The sequence below is a fragment of the Anolis carolinensis genome, chromosome 4 (genome assembly GCF_035594765.1).
Source record: "Anolis carolinensis isolate JA03-04 chromosome 4, rAnoCar3.1.pri, whole genome shotgun sequence".
NCBI lineage: Eukaryota > Metazoa > Chordata > Lepidosauria > Squamata > Dactyloidae > Anolis > Anolis carolinensis.
Genome location: NC_085844.1, coordinates 161,244,756 through 161,261,780, shown reverse-complemented (window position 1 = coordinate 161,261,780; position 17,025 = coordinate 161,244,756). Strand labels below are relative to the sequence as shown.

The following is a 17,025-nucleotide window of genomic DNA, read 5'->3' as shown; positions in this document are numbered from 1 at the left end:
GGAGACAGACAACTGGAGGTTTTTCCAAAGAAAGCAGTTTTACTAACGTTCCTGCAGCTGCAGAGGTTCATCCCACGCACAACTAGATGCTGAAAAGGGAGAACCCCGCAGACAGGGTCGAGTGTCTATTTATACAATTCAGTGGGTTCAGTTTACGACCGCCCACATATCAAACCATTGGTGCATATTTGTGGTGCAGTATTACATTTCATTACTTTCGTTTCTCTCAAAACACATGATTTCAGGGAAACCATGTGATAACCCATCGGCTGTGTTCCTGGCCTGCTCGTACCTCCTTATATGGCCATTTCCTCCTACCCCTTCATTCCTGCCTTACTATTGCTAAGACATAAGTTTTCCTTCATGATTTTAGTTGTGTCGTGTACAAAACATATTTAATGTCAACACTTCATTTTTGTTTATTTTTTCCCCTTTTTATGCCTCCTTTCTCCCACCATGAACCCACCATGATATAGGGCCATCCTTCCAGGCAGCCCTATATCAAGGCAGAAAATCCCACATTATCTAAGTGTGGACTCAGATAATCCAGTCCAAAGCAGATATTGTGGGGTTTTCTGCCTTGATATTCTAGGATATAGGGCTGTGTGGAAGGGCCCTCAGAAGATTAGCTGAAAATCTCTGAGGTTTTTTTTTTTGTTCCTTGATTTCTATATTCACAAAGCAAGCAAGAGTCTCTGGGAAATGAGAGAACAAGAAGGGTGTGTTTTCTCCTCTGGGAACCCTTTTTATTTTCACTTTCGTTTCCTCCTCGCTTTCTTGGGAGACACGAGGAGAGAGAAGCCTGAACTGAGCACAAAGCCTCTCCGAAGGAAAGGCAGCCAACAAGGTAAGGACGCCCCAATGGGACGGATGGAAAGAAACTCCAGATGAGCGTTAGGCGACTGAGGGGAGCCTTGTGGTGATGGAGTCCTTGGCTGCTGGCGCGAAAGGGGAAAACAATAACAACCCCTGGGAATTATAAACAAGAATGGGTTGTGGGTTGGGCATAAAGAGAGACTGGAGACAGAGAAACCCATGGGGGGGGGACCATGAGCAAACTGGGGACCCTTCCAGACAGCCATATAACCCAGAAGATCAAGGCAGAAAACACCCCTTTATCTGCTTTGAACTGGATTGCCTGCTTTGAACTGATAACCCAGTTCAAAGCAAATATTGTGGACTATCTGCCTTGATATCCTGGTTTATATGGCTGTGTGGAGGGACCTGGGGCCCCTTCCACTCAGTTGAATAAAATCCACGTTTCTGCTTTGAACTGGAATATATGGCAGTGTGGACTCAGATAACCCAGTTCAAAGCAGATACTGTGGGATTTTCTGCCTTGATATTCAAGGTTATATGGCTGTGTGGAAGGGCTGTGGGTTATCTGAGTCCACACTACCATATATTCCAGTTCAAAGCAGACATTGTGAGATTTTATTAAGCTGTGTGGAAGGGGCCTGAGTTAAGGTCTCTATAGGTGGGAAAGGACTTATGGCCCTTTCACGGAATATCAAGGCTGAAAATCCCACAATATCTGCTTTGAATTGAGTTCACACTGCCATATATTCCAGTTCAAAGCAGATAATGTGGGACTTTATTCAGTTGTGTGGAAGGCGCCTTAGAATCACACTGCCGGCATTTCTCTGGTGCCAAGGTTTCTTTCATTATCACATTTCTGTTAGGACTGAAAATGGGATTGGTAAAGACACGGGCTGTGTGTGATTTATAGGAAGAGGTGACACTTTAGGCAAAGAGGAGTTTGCCTTCACTTCTCTGTCTTTCCTAAGGAAGTCTATGGGCCCTTCCACACAGGCCCAATATCCCAGGATCTGATCCAAGGTTTTCTGTTCATCCAGGATTATCTGGCAGTGCGGACTCATATAATCCAGTTTATAGCAGACAACCTGGGATCAGATCCTGGGATATAGAACCTGTCTGGACCCAGGAATATCAAGGCAGATAATCCACAATATCTGCTTTGTACTGGATTATCTGAGTCCACATTGCCATATAATCCAGTTAAATATGCATTTGATACAGCTGTGTGGAAAGGGCCTATGTCTCTTGTGTCAAGAGCAGAGATCTGGCAGTTGATGAGGAAAAGCCTCCCATACCACTGCCCTGCTATTTCCCTTCTTGTTCCAGGTAAGAAAGTACACTGTCTTTACAAAGCAAAAAAACAAAAAACAAAAACAAAACACACACACACACACACACAAAAACCAAACAAACCTCCAGTGTAGTGTCAGTTTACAACAGGCAGGATATGGTCTGAGTTTTCTGTTTTCAAACCAATCTTCAAAAGACACGCTTTTCCTCCCAATGAAGTGAGAGCCAGCTTGTGGTGTAGCAGTCCTTTGAGAACGATTTGTGGCAACTGCACTAGAGTGAATGCAGTTTGACACCACTTTTAATTATCTTGGCTCAATGCTATAGAATTCCATGGGGATGTAGTTTTACCAGTTTTAATAATAATAATAATAATAATAATAATAATAATAATAATAATAATAATAATAATAAAACTTTATACCCCGCCACCATCTCCCCGTGGGGACTCGGGGCGGCTCACAATGTTACAAAAGTAACAGCACAAATACATTAACAATACACACAGTTTAAAACACAAGAAGATGATAAAACAGAAGTTAAAACAAAGGTTTATACAACAGTGATAATATCAATAGTAATAATATCAAACAACCACCAATGCCATTCAGTCAACTTCAAAGGTGTGTGAGGGGGGGGGACTATTGCAGCAATATAAGATAAATCATTAGATTAAAATATCCCAGTGAAAGGAACCTAATAACATTCAGAATAGAATTATAATGAGGCTGGTCATCCAATGGCTGTCTCTCCAAAGGCCAGCCCAAACATCCAGGTTTTCAATTGTTTCTTAAAGGATGGTAGGGAGCGCACCAACCTTTACTAGGTCTTGAGCCTTCTCTACCAAAGGGTGCTGGTGTCTCACCAAACTACAACTCTCATGATCATGCTGGGCCATGGCAGTTGCAAGTGGTGCATTTTCTAAATAGTGTAGATAGACCTTAAGAATCTGAAGAGACAGGGCTGAATTCACCTATAACTTTAATCTGGTCTTTCTCTCCTGTTCTGTGCTTGCATTGACGATATTTTTTTTTTTAAAGCAACAAGTAGAACACCAATGCCAGTGGCAGCAATGTGCGATTCCTTCCCAATGCAAACAACCCATTCAGAGGACAGATTGTCTTCAAGATGACGGAAGGAATTGTAGTTATGTGCCTGCCGGTTGTTTCTCACCTAGTACTAAAAAATCATGCCCTGAACTGGTGCAAAAGTCAAATCATAATCCTATATAGTGAGAGATGATCTTTTGTTCCAAGTCTGTGAATCTTATCAAGAATTTCTTGTTACTACCACTATTTCCATGCACAACAATCTATGGTACGTACATTTACCAATCCTGCATGCTCTGGTGTTCTGTTCAGCGGGCATGCTTCTAAACAAAAACTTTGCTAGGTCTTACTTTCGGGGGAGGCCTTATATTTAGCAACTCAGCAAAACCTCTACTAGGTCTTATTTTCAGGGGATGTCTTATTTTTGGAGAAACATGGTAGTACATAATTTGTTGTTATTCTTACTCTTTTTTAGATTAAGAATGGCTGGAATCCAATCTCGGTTGACTGAAAAGGAGAAGAAAGGACTTCTACATTTAGTGGGATGCAAAATCTTAAGCCTTTTGTATAAGGGAAGCGTTCATGGATACAGTGCAAATGTGTTTCATAATATCTGCAACCAACAAGGCCCAACTGTAGTTGTAGCATATAATTCAAGTGGTTACATTTTTGGAGGCTTTACTGCACAAGGTTATACCTCCTCTGGAGCAATTGTAGCAGATGAAAAGGCATTCCTCTTTAGATTGAAAGGGAAAGAGGAAGAACTTGTTCCACTCAAAATCCCAGTCAAAAATGCCAATCAGGCTATAACTGATAAAGCAGAATTAGGTCCTTGCTTTGGCTATGGAGCTGGATCTCTGGTATTCCTTTCACAAAATACTGCTGCAGTAGCTACCAATGCTGAGCCTGGCTCCTATGTTTTCCAAGTAGAAGAATTACATGGAAATGACCAGGCCCTTTTAGAATGTGAAGTATATCGAGCCGAAGGTGAGTTAAAACAAAGAGATAAGTTTATCTGCATGGTGATCAATGGATTTTACACTTTCTTTTGAATATTTTTCTTTAGATATTGGTGAAATGTTGACGAAACCATGGAGGAATGTCAACTGGACATCCGGGTAGGTTGATCTGAGTTTATCAACTTGAGATTATCAAACTATTGTAAGTGGGGTTTAGTAGTAATTAATTGTGAACAAATGCATGGTACTATTTAATGTTAATTGTCAGGTGTGTGGAGGATGGTCCATAGGGCCCAAGGTTTAAAAAAAGATCCCAGAGTCTAATGTCCATTATACAAGACAGACAGTGTGGGTCATGTAGTGTGATCCAGCAAGCAAAAATGTCAATGCAGTTCTGAGCTCTAGATCAAGAGGAGCAGAGTGTCGTGATCAAGAGAAGTGTTTTATTTTAAGAGTGGTTTAACAGTGGAATGGATTGCCTTAGGTGAGCTTTCCAAAGTGTGCGTTGTGTCACACTGTTGTGTTGGCTGTTATCCATCAGTGTGTTGCATTAAAAATGCCCCCCCCCCCCATTAGCGAAGATGTGTATTGGACGTCCCTGAAACACCATGAAGAGCAGCAACAGTGGTGGCCACCATTTGGACAGCTACAAGCCTGAGGCCCCGCATTGCCTGGCCCAGGAGGAGGAGCCACCATCCGTGGGAGCAATCCATGGGCCTTGCTTTGGTCACTTCCTCTTCTTCCTTATCATCCTCAGTTCTCTGTGTTGCTCTGAAGAGGGTTGGAACAGTTCAATCTCCTTCAGCCAGAGAGGAAGACACACCGTTCCAAAAAGCAATCATCCATTCTCACTTCAAAAATAGACACCAGAGACCCCCAAAGGCCATCCAGCCCAACCCCCTTCAGCCAGGCAGGAAGGCACAGTCAGAGTACCCCTGGATGGCCATAAAGCCTCTGTTTGCAAACTTACAGACAGGTTTTATTACCACAAAAGGAGTGCTGGTGCTGTTCAAGTGTGGGTATAACTTCTATAATTTTCACAATTTGTTGATTGAGTTGCAATATTACCACTAAAATTTGTAACTTTTTAATTAAGAAAATAAAATATGTTAAAAATTGTGTTTGTGATTAACTACGTGAAGTGGCTATAAAGGAAACTACACTAGAATCATGTGTAGTACATAAGTGTAAAGGAAACTTTTCCAAACCTCATTTTCTCAGTAAAGGTTATATGAAACATATTTGTATATATAGTATGAAAAACTTATAAGCGGATGGTTTAACCTTCAGTTTGCTAATAAAACTGAATTACTGTGTCGCAAAAGGATTTGTGTCTAAAAACACAAGTCACCAACTTGAAATGTTTGGAAAGTTCTGCCTTAGAGAAATCTATCAGACACCATGGTCACTGCAAATCTCCCAAATTCCACAGGATGAAACTATGACATATAGGATAGTATCACAGCTTTATAAAAATATTGATGAACATATTAATTCTCCTGTAAAAGTGAAGACTTTGAAAATGAAATTTGCTGAAATGTATAAACTTCTCTGCTGCAAAGATTTACTGCTCTCCTCCTTTTTACTGGAGTCTTCTCCCCACTCAAATGTCTTCTATTTTTACACAGGAATTTGTCTCCTGTTTTTTTGGCCTCCTTGTTGTTAATTGCTGTCAAGTTGTCTTTGACTTGTGATCCTATGAAAGTCACCCTGTCATGAGGTCCTGCAGACTCAGGCCCTTGGCTTTCTTGGTCGAGAGCCCATCCATCTTGAATTCAGTTTTCCTCTTTTTTACTGCCTCTGCCTTATCAAGCCTCTTTATCATATGAATAATAATTTAGAACTGTATAAGCCAATGTAGCTGATAGCTATGTGTTTTACTGTCTCATCAGGGAAAGAAGAGAACTGATGAGCCAGATAGCTGCTTACAAGCCTCGTTTGAATTCAGTACCACAGTTTCGTTTTCTGTTCCTGGGGCCAATTGGAGCAGGGAAATCCAGCTTTTTCAATTCTGTGAAGTCTATTTTCCGGGGCTATGTGACAAGTCAGGCCATAGCAGGATCTGATTCTACTAGTGTGACATTGCAGGTTTGAGATGTGTTCAATCAGTCTGTAATTTCCATAACTCTTTTTCTTGATGTTTTTAGATGCATGTTTCAATAAGATTTCAAAAACGACAATTGCACTCCCTTGATTTCAATCCATTGTATCTTGCAATGTTTGTTTTTAAATATCTACATAGGAAGAGGAGTTTGTTTCTCCTTTTACTAAACCCAAACCATACAATTACAGCGTTCCCTCACTTATCGCGGGGGTTCTGTTCCAGGACCTCCCACGATAAGTGGAAATCCACAAAGTAGGGACACTATTTTAATTTTAATATTTAAACATTATTTTAATTGTTATGTGGCCTTTCTCCCCCTTGCAAGCCCCTTCACTACCAGCACTAGCTGGGCCCTTTCTCTGGGCCTGCCATGTTGCTCTGGTTGCTTCCCTGCAGCCCGGGAAGAAGGAACGCTACTCCAGCCAAATGAATGAGCGAGGGAGGGTGGGTGAGAGAGTGAAGGGCGGCGGCGGCAGCAAGAGCCTGAAAGAGGTGGCCAGGTCCAGCTTCTGTCTCCACTCCAGCCGGGACACACCGAGGTTTTATTCTTCCTGGTGCCCCCGGTGGCGCAGTGGGTTAAACAGCTGAGAGACTGAACAGGCTGACCAAAAGGTCAGCAGTTTGAATTTTGGGAGCGGGGTGAGCTCCCGCTGTTAGCCCCAGCTTCTGCCAACCTAGCACTTCAAAAACATGCAAATGTGAGTAGATCAATAGGTACCTCTTTGGTGGGAGGGTAACGGTGCTCCATGCACCGGAACAATGGCTTCAAACTACAGGAAAGGAGATTCCACTTGAACATCAGGAAGAACTTTCTCATGATGAGAGCTGTTCGGCAGTGGAACTCTCTCCCCCGGACTGTGGTGGAGGCTCCTTCTTTGGAGGCTTTTAAACGGAGGCTGGATGGCCATCTGTCGGGGGTGCTTTGAATGAGATTTTCGTGCTTCTTGCAGGGGGTTGGACTGGATGGCCCATGAGGTCTCTTCCAACTCTACGATTCTATGACTCTATGATTCTATGATTCTATGCAGTCATACCGACTGCATGACCTTAGAGGTATTTGCGGACAATGTTGGCTCTTTGGTTTAGAAATGGAGATGAGCATCAACTCCCAGGGTCAGACACGACTAGACTTAGTGTCAGGGGAAAACTTTTACCTTTACTATTCTTCCCACAATGTAGTATATTTTCCAGAGTTGTGTCCATATTATCCATTATTTAGGTGTTTATTTCTACACACAGCAAGGCTGAAAAAGATTGATTGAGGAATCTTTTATTCTCTTCTAATTGGAGAAGAAATACCTTACATTGTTTTTGTAGAGCACAAGGCAATGGTTCATTGAAGCTCAGATGTGTTCACATGAGGGATTTGCCATGTCCAGCAACCAAGGGTACATCTGTGGCGTAGAATTAATGTGGGTTGAACAATTTTAACTGTCATGGCTCAATAGTATGGAATCCTGGGGTGTGTCTATTGGTGAAGCACCAGTCATTGCGAGTGGACCGAAAAGGAAGAGAGATCCACTTTCTTCCACCTTCCAGTGCTATTCTGACCAGAACAACCTGACAGTATGGAGCCCCCGATGGCGTAGTGGGTTAAAGCCTCGTGACTTGAAGGTTGGGTTGGTGACCTGAAGGCTGCCAGGTTCGAATCCAACCCGGGGAGAGCGTGGATGAGCTCCCTCTATCAGCTGCAGCTCCATGTGGGGACATGAGAGAAGCCTCCCACAAGGATGGTAAAAACATCAAAACATCCAGCCGTCTCCTGGGCAACGTCCTTGTAGACGGTCAATTCTCTCACACCAGAAGTGGCTTGTAGTTTCTCAAGTCACTCCTGACACACACACACACAAAAAGCTGACAGTGGCCTTGGAAGTGATGGGTTGTCCTGGACTTTGCTCGCCTTTAGAATTGCTCTGTAAATGTAGAAATTACAAACCTTTAACCTCAGTATGTCTTCCAATTAAATAGATGCAATGTTTGATAAACGGAAACACCAGTGTCAATAGGAAAACCTCTATTCTTTTTGCAACCTTGTGGCTATATCTTAAAGTTATACTTTGTAATTGGATACATGCCAAATCATGGAAAAAAAATTTTGGGGAGATATCCTGGATGGCAGTGAACCAGTAGCAGACTACCAAAGGGATGATTCAGACATTAATAAATCCTCACAACCTCTGAGGATACCTGCCATAGATGTGGGCGAAACGTCAAGAGAGAATACTTCTGGAACATGGCCACACAGCCCAAAAGACATACAACAACCCTATTATTGTTATTGTTATTATTGTTATTAATATTATTATTTTTATTGATTGTAAGACACACACTAATTTCAGTACCACCACCAAAAACAAAAGCACATAAGATAACCTGTGATTCTAAGACTCATCTCATTTTTAGAGATGTTTGTATAAGAACAATAAGTGTCTTAGAAAAGAAGAAATAGTATTTGTTATAAATACTTCCTTGATAGCAGTATTTAATATGTGCTCTCTACCTGTTGAAAAAGAAAACAAAGTGGATAGGAATGTTTGTAATACTGTTTAATTTGTTATTTGTTTTTTAAAGTACAAGATCTATAATATTAATAGTGAGGAAAGTGGAAAACTATTACCTATCAAGTTCTGTGATACTGTGGGATTAGAAGATAAGCAAGGAAGTGGACTATACATTGATGAAGTGCCTAATTTATTACGAGGGCATGTTCCCGACAACTATCAGGTAGGATGAATCTGAGGTTCCTCCCCACTACATTATTCTCATATCAACCATATCTGGTAGTCTGTAAATGATTCTTCAGCACATGCAAATCTCTGGCATGACAGCTTCAGAAAAATACAATTGCAAAAAGGCTGATCTATGTGGCACGCAATGTGATGTCCAAGCTATGCAACCTCATATTTTAAAGTGCTTTTCAATAATGTGATTAAAAAAAATATTGCAGCTATGTGAAAACCTACTCACCACATGGATTTCTATGTCGATTGGCTTGGACAAGGTTGGTCTGCTGCTGCTTGTGAGTGTGACATAAACGTACTTCATTTCCAGTGTAGAGACTCCAACTTATAAAAATGGGTGTGTTGTGCAGCATTCCGTGAAAGGTATTTCCAGAGTGCCAGAGGATGGGTTATCCTTGCAGGATCTTATAGTCTAATGTTAAGTATAGGGAAAACAATAAAAATAAAGGAAATTCAATATATTAAATTTCCTAACTTTTCTATTTTCCTGACAAATGAGAAAACCTTTCTTATTTTATTTCTCTAATTTTATGTAACACATCTGAAGCTCAGTAGAGCAGATAATCCTTGGTAAATGGTATCTTTCATAGGTATCTTTCTAACAGTTTCTGTCAGAAATCTGATTCAGTCCTAGCTATTTTCTAATATTAGTACAGTAGAGTCTCACTTATCCAACATAAATGGGCCGGCAGAACGTTGGATAAGCGAATATGTTGGATAATAAGGAGAGATTAAGGAGAAGCCTATTAAACATCAAATTAGGTTATGATTTTACAAATTAAGCACCAAAACATCATGTTATACAACAAATTTGACAGAAAAAGTAGTTCAATATGCAGTAATGCTACGTAGAAATTACTGTATTTATGAATTTAGCACCAAAAAAAATCACGATATATTGAAAACATTGACTACAAAAATACATTGGATAATCCAGATAAGTGAATGTTGGATAAGTGATACTCTACTGTATTTTTTTCTTTCTCATTTTCAGTTTAATTCATCTGCTGCTATACAGCCTGATACCCCAGGCTACATCAAATCTCCACTTTTGAAGGACCAGATCCATTGTGTTATTTTTGTTATTGATGGTTCCAAGATTGAGATCCTTTCTGAAAACCTGGGAGGAAAGCTGAGAGAAATTCGACGGAAAACTAACAAGCTTGGTCAGTTTTTTACAATTACATTTTGGGTAGCCTGAGACCAATATTTGATAAGATGATGCTGTCATGTTGAAGGATGAAACTCTGGGGTCGTCTAGTCTAGATCATGGCTTCTTAAACTTTTCCACTCAGGGTTCCTTTTGACCCAATAAATGTTTATATGAGCCCAGGTTTAGAGTTAAATACAATAGGTATAAAAATCAGACTGATACCAAATCAGCATTTTCAAGGCTTGGTAAACACATTGATTTTCCTTTTTATGAAGCACAGCTCAAGCATCTTCTGCAGAGTTCACTGTAAACACTGCACAACATATTTGTGTAAATGTCTCATACACCACTTAGGGCCCTTCCAGACAGTCCCTAGATCCCAGGTTTTCTGGTTTAAACTGGATTATATTAGTCCCCACTGCGAGATAATCTGGGATAAACAGAAAACCTGGGATCAGATCCTGGGATATAGGCCCTGTCTGGAAGGGCCCTGCTTGTCATTCAGAAACCTTCCACAAATGACTTGTGACCCTGACAATGAGCTAAATAAAGGGGCCCCATTTCCGGTCAGAACCCACAGCTGGTCTAGGCACTGGATTTTAGTTCTCTTAAAGTTGATCAGAGCTAATGATGTTGCAGTTGAATGGCTCCTGGAAAATTACAACACTTGCATGTAATAAGCAGTATGTTTGAAGCTGATGGCTTTCCAATGATGTGAAAGCACCAACTGTTGTAAAGTATTTATTGTATAAAGCTCTTTTCCACATCAAGAACACTGTTTATAATTTTTTTCCTTGCACACCTTGAGAACTATTCTGGGATTACAAGTATCTGCTTGTGCTGGAACCTTATCTCATACAACACTTGAGATTGCTCATTCCTACTTCCTCCAAGACATCCCTGCCACTTTTCCTAATTTGGTATGCACGCATGCACACACACACATGTGTTCTCCCCCTCCCCAAATAAAATAAATGAAAACAATCTTGCCCATAAAAAGATCCCCCTCTTGTGAAGGGCTTCCTCCTCTGATTAGATTAGATTTCTCAAATATACCTAATCACTGGCAGAGACAGTCAGGAGCTACTGTATGTGACTGACTGATCTATTCCTATGCCAGTAGAAGCAACAGCAAAAAAGAGCCGGAGGGTTACTTAAATCTTTTGGATTTTCCTCTTACATTTTCAGGTGTGAGTGTAAGTGGGTGAGAAATAATAAGGACACTATGGCTTTATTATTTATTTATTTATTTCCATCATTTTTATCCCGCCCTTCTCACCCAAAGGGACTCAGGGTGGCTTACAAAACTGGCAGAATTCGATGCCAATACACAACAATACAAAAGAATAAAACAAGTAGTTAAAAACAGATTTAAAACAATACAAAATACTTGAGCCGTTCATCCACAGAACCTTGTACATAAACCTTATGACATTGTCATGAGAAAGATAAGCTGCCAAATGCAGTTGGAAAAGGAATTGGGGTAGGAGTAAGCACACTTCTGGTTTCTCTGACAAGCCCCAGTTTATGGGAGGGGAGAAGCAATGGATTCTCAGTTACTTTGCTAATCAAAAGGAAATCACATTGAAATACCCATCCCATTTCCCCTGATGTTTCTCCTCACAAGGAATACTGGTTGAGCACCCCTTGACCATCCAGAATGGGAATAAAGGTACAATTGAACCTTTGCACAAGAAATCATGGCACAACAGAAACAAGAATGGGGGTCATCAATGGATTTCATTTATTAACTGAAGAAAAGGAAATCCACTGATGACCCACCATTCTTGTTTCTGTTGTGCCATGATTTCTTGCGCAAAGGTTCAGTTGCACTTTTATGCCAATTTTGGATAATCGGGGTGCTCAACCTGCTTTCGAAATGATATCCCATGGGAGAATAACACAAGAACAACAACTCTATGTAACAAGCTCCAACTGATAGCTGTATTATCCTGATGTAATTGAGGTTTACCTGCCTCATGTGATAAGGTTCATATATTGGTCAACTTTGCTTGGCATAAAACATTTACCTGGTGTTGGCATTAAGAATTATGTGTTATATTGGAATAAACCATGCTCTCCCTGACATAGGAATGTGTTTCAAGTGGTGGCACGCATCTGAAGAGGCACATGAGTTATCAAACTGCTTTTGTTTCATTTTGATGGTCAGTGATTGTGTTTCAAATACAGGATGCTCCCCTGTCTTTAGGTGCACAAAAGTTGGATTTGTCTGGCCAATGTGCTCTTCTTGGGGACAGTACCTTCATTTGTTTTATAGTAGTAGCTCAGAGTTTGCACCATATACCGTCAAAAAAGCACAAATGTGCATCTACTGTCCTTAAACTTTTTTTCTTAGGTCACACTGAATTATTTGAGTACATGTTACTACAGGCAGTCCCCTGAGTTACAAACATCCAACTAAAATGGTTGTGATTATAATTGTTGTTATCATCAACGTCATCATCTTCTCTATCAAAACTATTATGTTTATGTCTTGTCTTTCTTTTAAAGCTGGCATTCAAGGCAGCTTGCAAATTTAGACGATTACAACATTAGTTGAAAATGTACAAAAAAGGCATTAAATATTGACTGTTTAATACATACATGTAAAAGTATAAAAAGCAGTAAAAAAAAACCCTTAGTACATTTACAGTACTCCAGCACCCTTTTAAAAGTCCTTTTGCTAAAAACTTTCATTTTAAAAAGCCTGTTGGAATAAAAACATCTTTGCCTGCTGATATAAAGGAGACCAAGGAGTGGAGCATTCTAGTCTTCTGGGGAAAGGAGTTATAAGGGTAGCCATTAGGGCCCTGTTTACTCTGCCATATAATGCAGTTTAACTGCATTGAATTGCATTATATGAGTCTACACTGCCAAATAATGCAGTTAAACAGCATTATGAAACTGCATTATATGGCAATGCAGGTGGGACCTAAGAAGGCTTGCCTCCTGATCCTGTGATGATGGTAGGACTGAAAGAAGGCCCTTTCCTGAGTATCTCGGGGCTCACAAGATTGATGTCAGCCTGGACATGAGCTCTGGAGGACTTTATAGGTCATCATCAGCACTATCAATTGTGCCTGGAAATAAGACCAACCAAAGATAGAGCTGCTGTAGCAGGGGAGTTGTATGATGCCTGCATTTTAAGAGACAGGTTGGGTCTACACTTTCATATTATTCTGTTTCAGTATGCAGATTAACTTCTTTGAACTGGATTATATGTGTCCATACTGCCATATAATCCAGTTCAATACAGATAATCTGCATTCACAAACTGGGTTATATGACAGTGTAGATGGGGCCTGATAAATTCGTGTATTCATTGTTTCAGTAAATGTCTTTTCATAATACGTTTTCTTCCTCTAGGTGTGCAACAACTTGTAATACTTACCAAAGTGGATGAAATTTGCCCTTCTCTTGAAGAAGATGTTTCAGATGTATATAGGAGCAAAATAGTTGCAAGAAAGGTAAATGCTGGCAATCCATATTGACTCTATGGATAAGCAATATTTTAATCAAGCAGTATTGCTTTTCTGTTATCAATCTGAACTAAAGCCCAAGCACAGTTTCTCTACTTAAGAGAAGATCTGGGCTTCTCTAATTGGCTGTTACAAAACTCTGGATATACTGTACTGTATTTTTTTTTAGAGATAAGTAAAGTAAACCAGTGTGGTGGAGCAATTTGAAGGTTGGATCGGGACTCAATGTCTGGGGGAACAGGGTTTGAATCCCCACTTGGATCTGGAAACCTACTGAGTGACCTTGGCAGGTCACACTTTCTCAGCTTCAGTAAAAGATAACTCCAAAGCCCCTTTGAACAAATATTCTCAAGATAAAAACCTTGTGACAGGTTCATCATAGGGCTATCATGGCTATGTCTCCATGGGCCAAATAAAACAGCCTCATTTTGCAACTGCTCTGAGCAGTCTATACAGTATATGCCCAGTTTCACAGTAGAAGTGCTTCTCCCAGTTATTAATACAGCACAAGGGAAACTGCAGTCTGGAGCAATTTATTTTGGAATTTCACATACATTTACTTCAGTTTATTATTTTGGAGAGTAATTGGAACAGGAGCACCTTTTTTTACTGTTTAGCAAGGGTAAGGTGCCGAAACAATGGAAAATTCATATTGAAATATATTTTTTAAAATAGGAAAAATGATAGGCATCAGAATAGAAATGTTTTCACTTGATCCAAACCTAATTCACTTAAATATAAAACATATCCCATAAAAAACACATAGAAAGCACTTTCAAATAATGATAAATGACAATACATATGCAATGCAAGAGATGTTTGAAGTTAATATTCAACAAGAAATATTATTTTTGAAGTATAAAGAAGGAAGGTGAAAGGTAACCACAGTACAGGATAGGAAGGAGTTAAATGCACAGAGAAGGAACCACTTGGGGTTTAAAGTTTTCGGACACGTGTTATCACCCATATTTATATTTTTTATATTTTAACATATTAGATATCTGGTCTGTGCACCAAACAGTTGCCTTTAAACTTTGCAGTTTACACATGAATTTTATGAAATATCTTAGGAAATATTTAGGTCAGCACTGTCTGTGCTAAGTAGTTGGGCAAGAAAATGGGATTTTACTTAACAACTATTATGTTTTTATTTTATGTTATTTATTTTATTTCCCATCTAGATGCAGTTAACAGCAGAAAGACTTGGCATCCCTTTGTGTAATATAGTTCCCGTTAAAAATTATTCTGTAGAACTGGAACTTAAAGATGATGTTGATATCCTGATTCTGATGGCAGTCAGGCAAATGCTACGTTTAGCGGAAAGCTACCTAGATAATTATTCTTCAGACACAGATTCCACAGTGGATTATTATTCAGAATATTGATAGGCTTATTGAATGTAGTTTTACTGCTTTTTGTGTTAGATGTTCAATTTAAGTTCTCAAGCCAATCCTGCTTACAAATGATTGAATAGCTGTATTTGAAAGATTGAATGTTTTCCTGAAGAGATACTTTGTTTAGAGCTCATCTCTGAGTTTACTTTTTGGAACGGCACTTTCAGAAAATTGTTAACTTGTATTTAAGTTTTTAAAAAATGTGCAGAACTTTTAATTCTGATCCGTACTGCTGATTACATTTCCTTTTGCTTTTTCACGTGATTTACTTTTTCATTATGTGAAGTTATATTGTCTCTATTGTGAATCTGATTTCACTAAAAATCCAAAATAAGTAATGTAAATAGAAAAGTCAGTTACAATGTCTGAGTCTTCCTGAGTGAAATCAATATGTATTTTTAGGCTATGCACACATACATGTGAAACATTGTGAAAGGCTTCTTTTAGGTGAAAGCAACTATGTTAAAATTTAGGTTGAGTATAATTTATCTGAAATAGTTGGGTTGCATGTTGCAAGTCCATGACATGCATGTTGCACAAAGTGAAGTCCATGACATGTGAGTCTGGAGAAAAGCAAACCACAGACCACCTACTGTTGTGCAGTCTGAGCCCTGCCACATGCACAATTGAGGACCTTAGAGCAATACCAGAGGCACTCCAAGTGGCCAGCTTCTGGTCAAAGGACATTTAGCATAATGCCAAGGTTTTTTTAAAAATTGTTTTCAAATCCATTACAACTTGTATCCTTGGTTCGCTTCTGACACGATAAATAAATAAATATCTGAAATAGTTGGCATCAGACGACTTTTGGTTTTTGGAATACCTATATTTGCATACGTTCGTATAATGGGTTTATCTTGAAGATGGAACCCAAGTCTAAACACTAAATTCATTTATGACTTATCTTCTCCACATTCTGAGAAGGTGAAAAATGGTAAATAAAAATTGCTATTTTTAAATTGTGTTTCTTGTTTATTAGTATTATACACACACGCGCGCGCGCACACACACACACACACCTTCAGCACATTTCTGGTCAACGTCCATTGTAATCTGACTCTTGAATCTCACTGGAGGACCTAGAGATTCATAACTATAATATTTTAATAAATTGGTGAATCATCAAATCTGCTTCTCAAAAGGCAAGATGGGCTTCACCTCGAGACATCAGCCTCTGAGCAGATATAAAATTTCCAGGAGAGAGAGAATCCAGTGGTAAGTGAAGAAGTTCCCCTAACCAGTTTCACACTCAATGGTGTAGCATGCTCTCTTGAATGTGGGTTTGAATTCACACTTTCTAAATCCAAGTTCATAAAAGCTACTAATTGGACACAATGGCTTGTAGCTGTCTGATGAAGTAGGAAGGATTATCCTTATCCTGCTCATACTACAATAGAGTCTCACTAATCCAAGCCTCGCTTATCCAAGCTTCTGGATTATCCAAGCCATTTTTGTAGTCAATGTTTTCAATATATCATGATATTTTGGTGCTAAATTTGTAAATATAGTAATTACAACATAACATTACTGCGTATTGAACTACTTTTTCTGTCAAATTTGTTGTATAACATGTTTTGGTGCTTAATTTGTAAAATCATAACCTAATTTGATGTTTAATAGGCTTTTCCTTCATCCCTCCTTATTATCCAAGATATTCACTTATCCAAGCTTCTGCCGGCCCGTTTAGCTTGGATAAGTGAGACTCTACTGTAATACTGTTTCTTTTTATTTCAGTTCTGTGCAGAATGCCCCCTTGTGGAACAAAATATGTTTGCCATTTTCAGAACTCTCTCCTCCCCCCCCCCCCCCCCCCGTAGTTAGTGATTTATATAGCACTACATCAAAACAAAATGCATAGGTCTGTATGTTGCAGTGTACAAGTAATGTCACGACCCAGGCTGCAGAGCACCAATAACCATACACAGAGGCCAGAATCTATCTAATATCTTTATTGTAGGAATATATAAAGTTAATAAAAACAAGTGTAGAAAATAGTCCAGAATTAGACCTTTCAGGAAAGGTCAGAATTAGTCCAAA

At 39.4% G+C, this 17,025-nt stretch overlaps 1 protein-coding gene across 1 annotated transcript; it reads left to right on the top strand.

The window, feature by feature from the left end:
• The first annotated feature begins 718 nt into the window (after positions 1-718).
• LOC107983056 (interferon-induced protein 44) lies at positions 719-15,947 on the top strand. The gene is made up of 8 exons (XM_016994881.2): positions 719-847; positions 3,634-4,145; positions 4,225-4,276; positions 6,010-6,205; positions 8,793-8,945; positions 9,957-10,128; positions 13,482-13,582; positions 14,776-15,947. Exons 2-8 carry the CDS (start codon positions 3,641-3,643, stop codon positions 14,977-14,979), a joined length of 1,383 nt encoding a protein of 460 aa, XP_016850370.2. The 5' UTR covers positions 719-847; positions 3,634-3,640; the 3' UTR covers positions 14,980-15,947.
• The last annotated feature ends 1,078 nt before the right edge of the window (positions 15,948-17,025 follow it).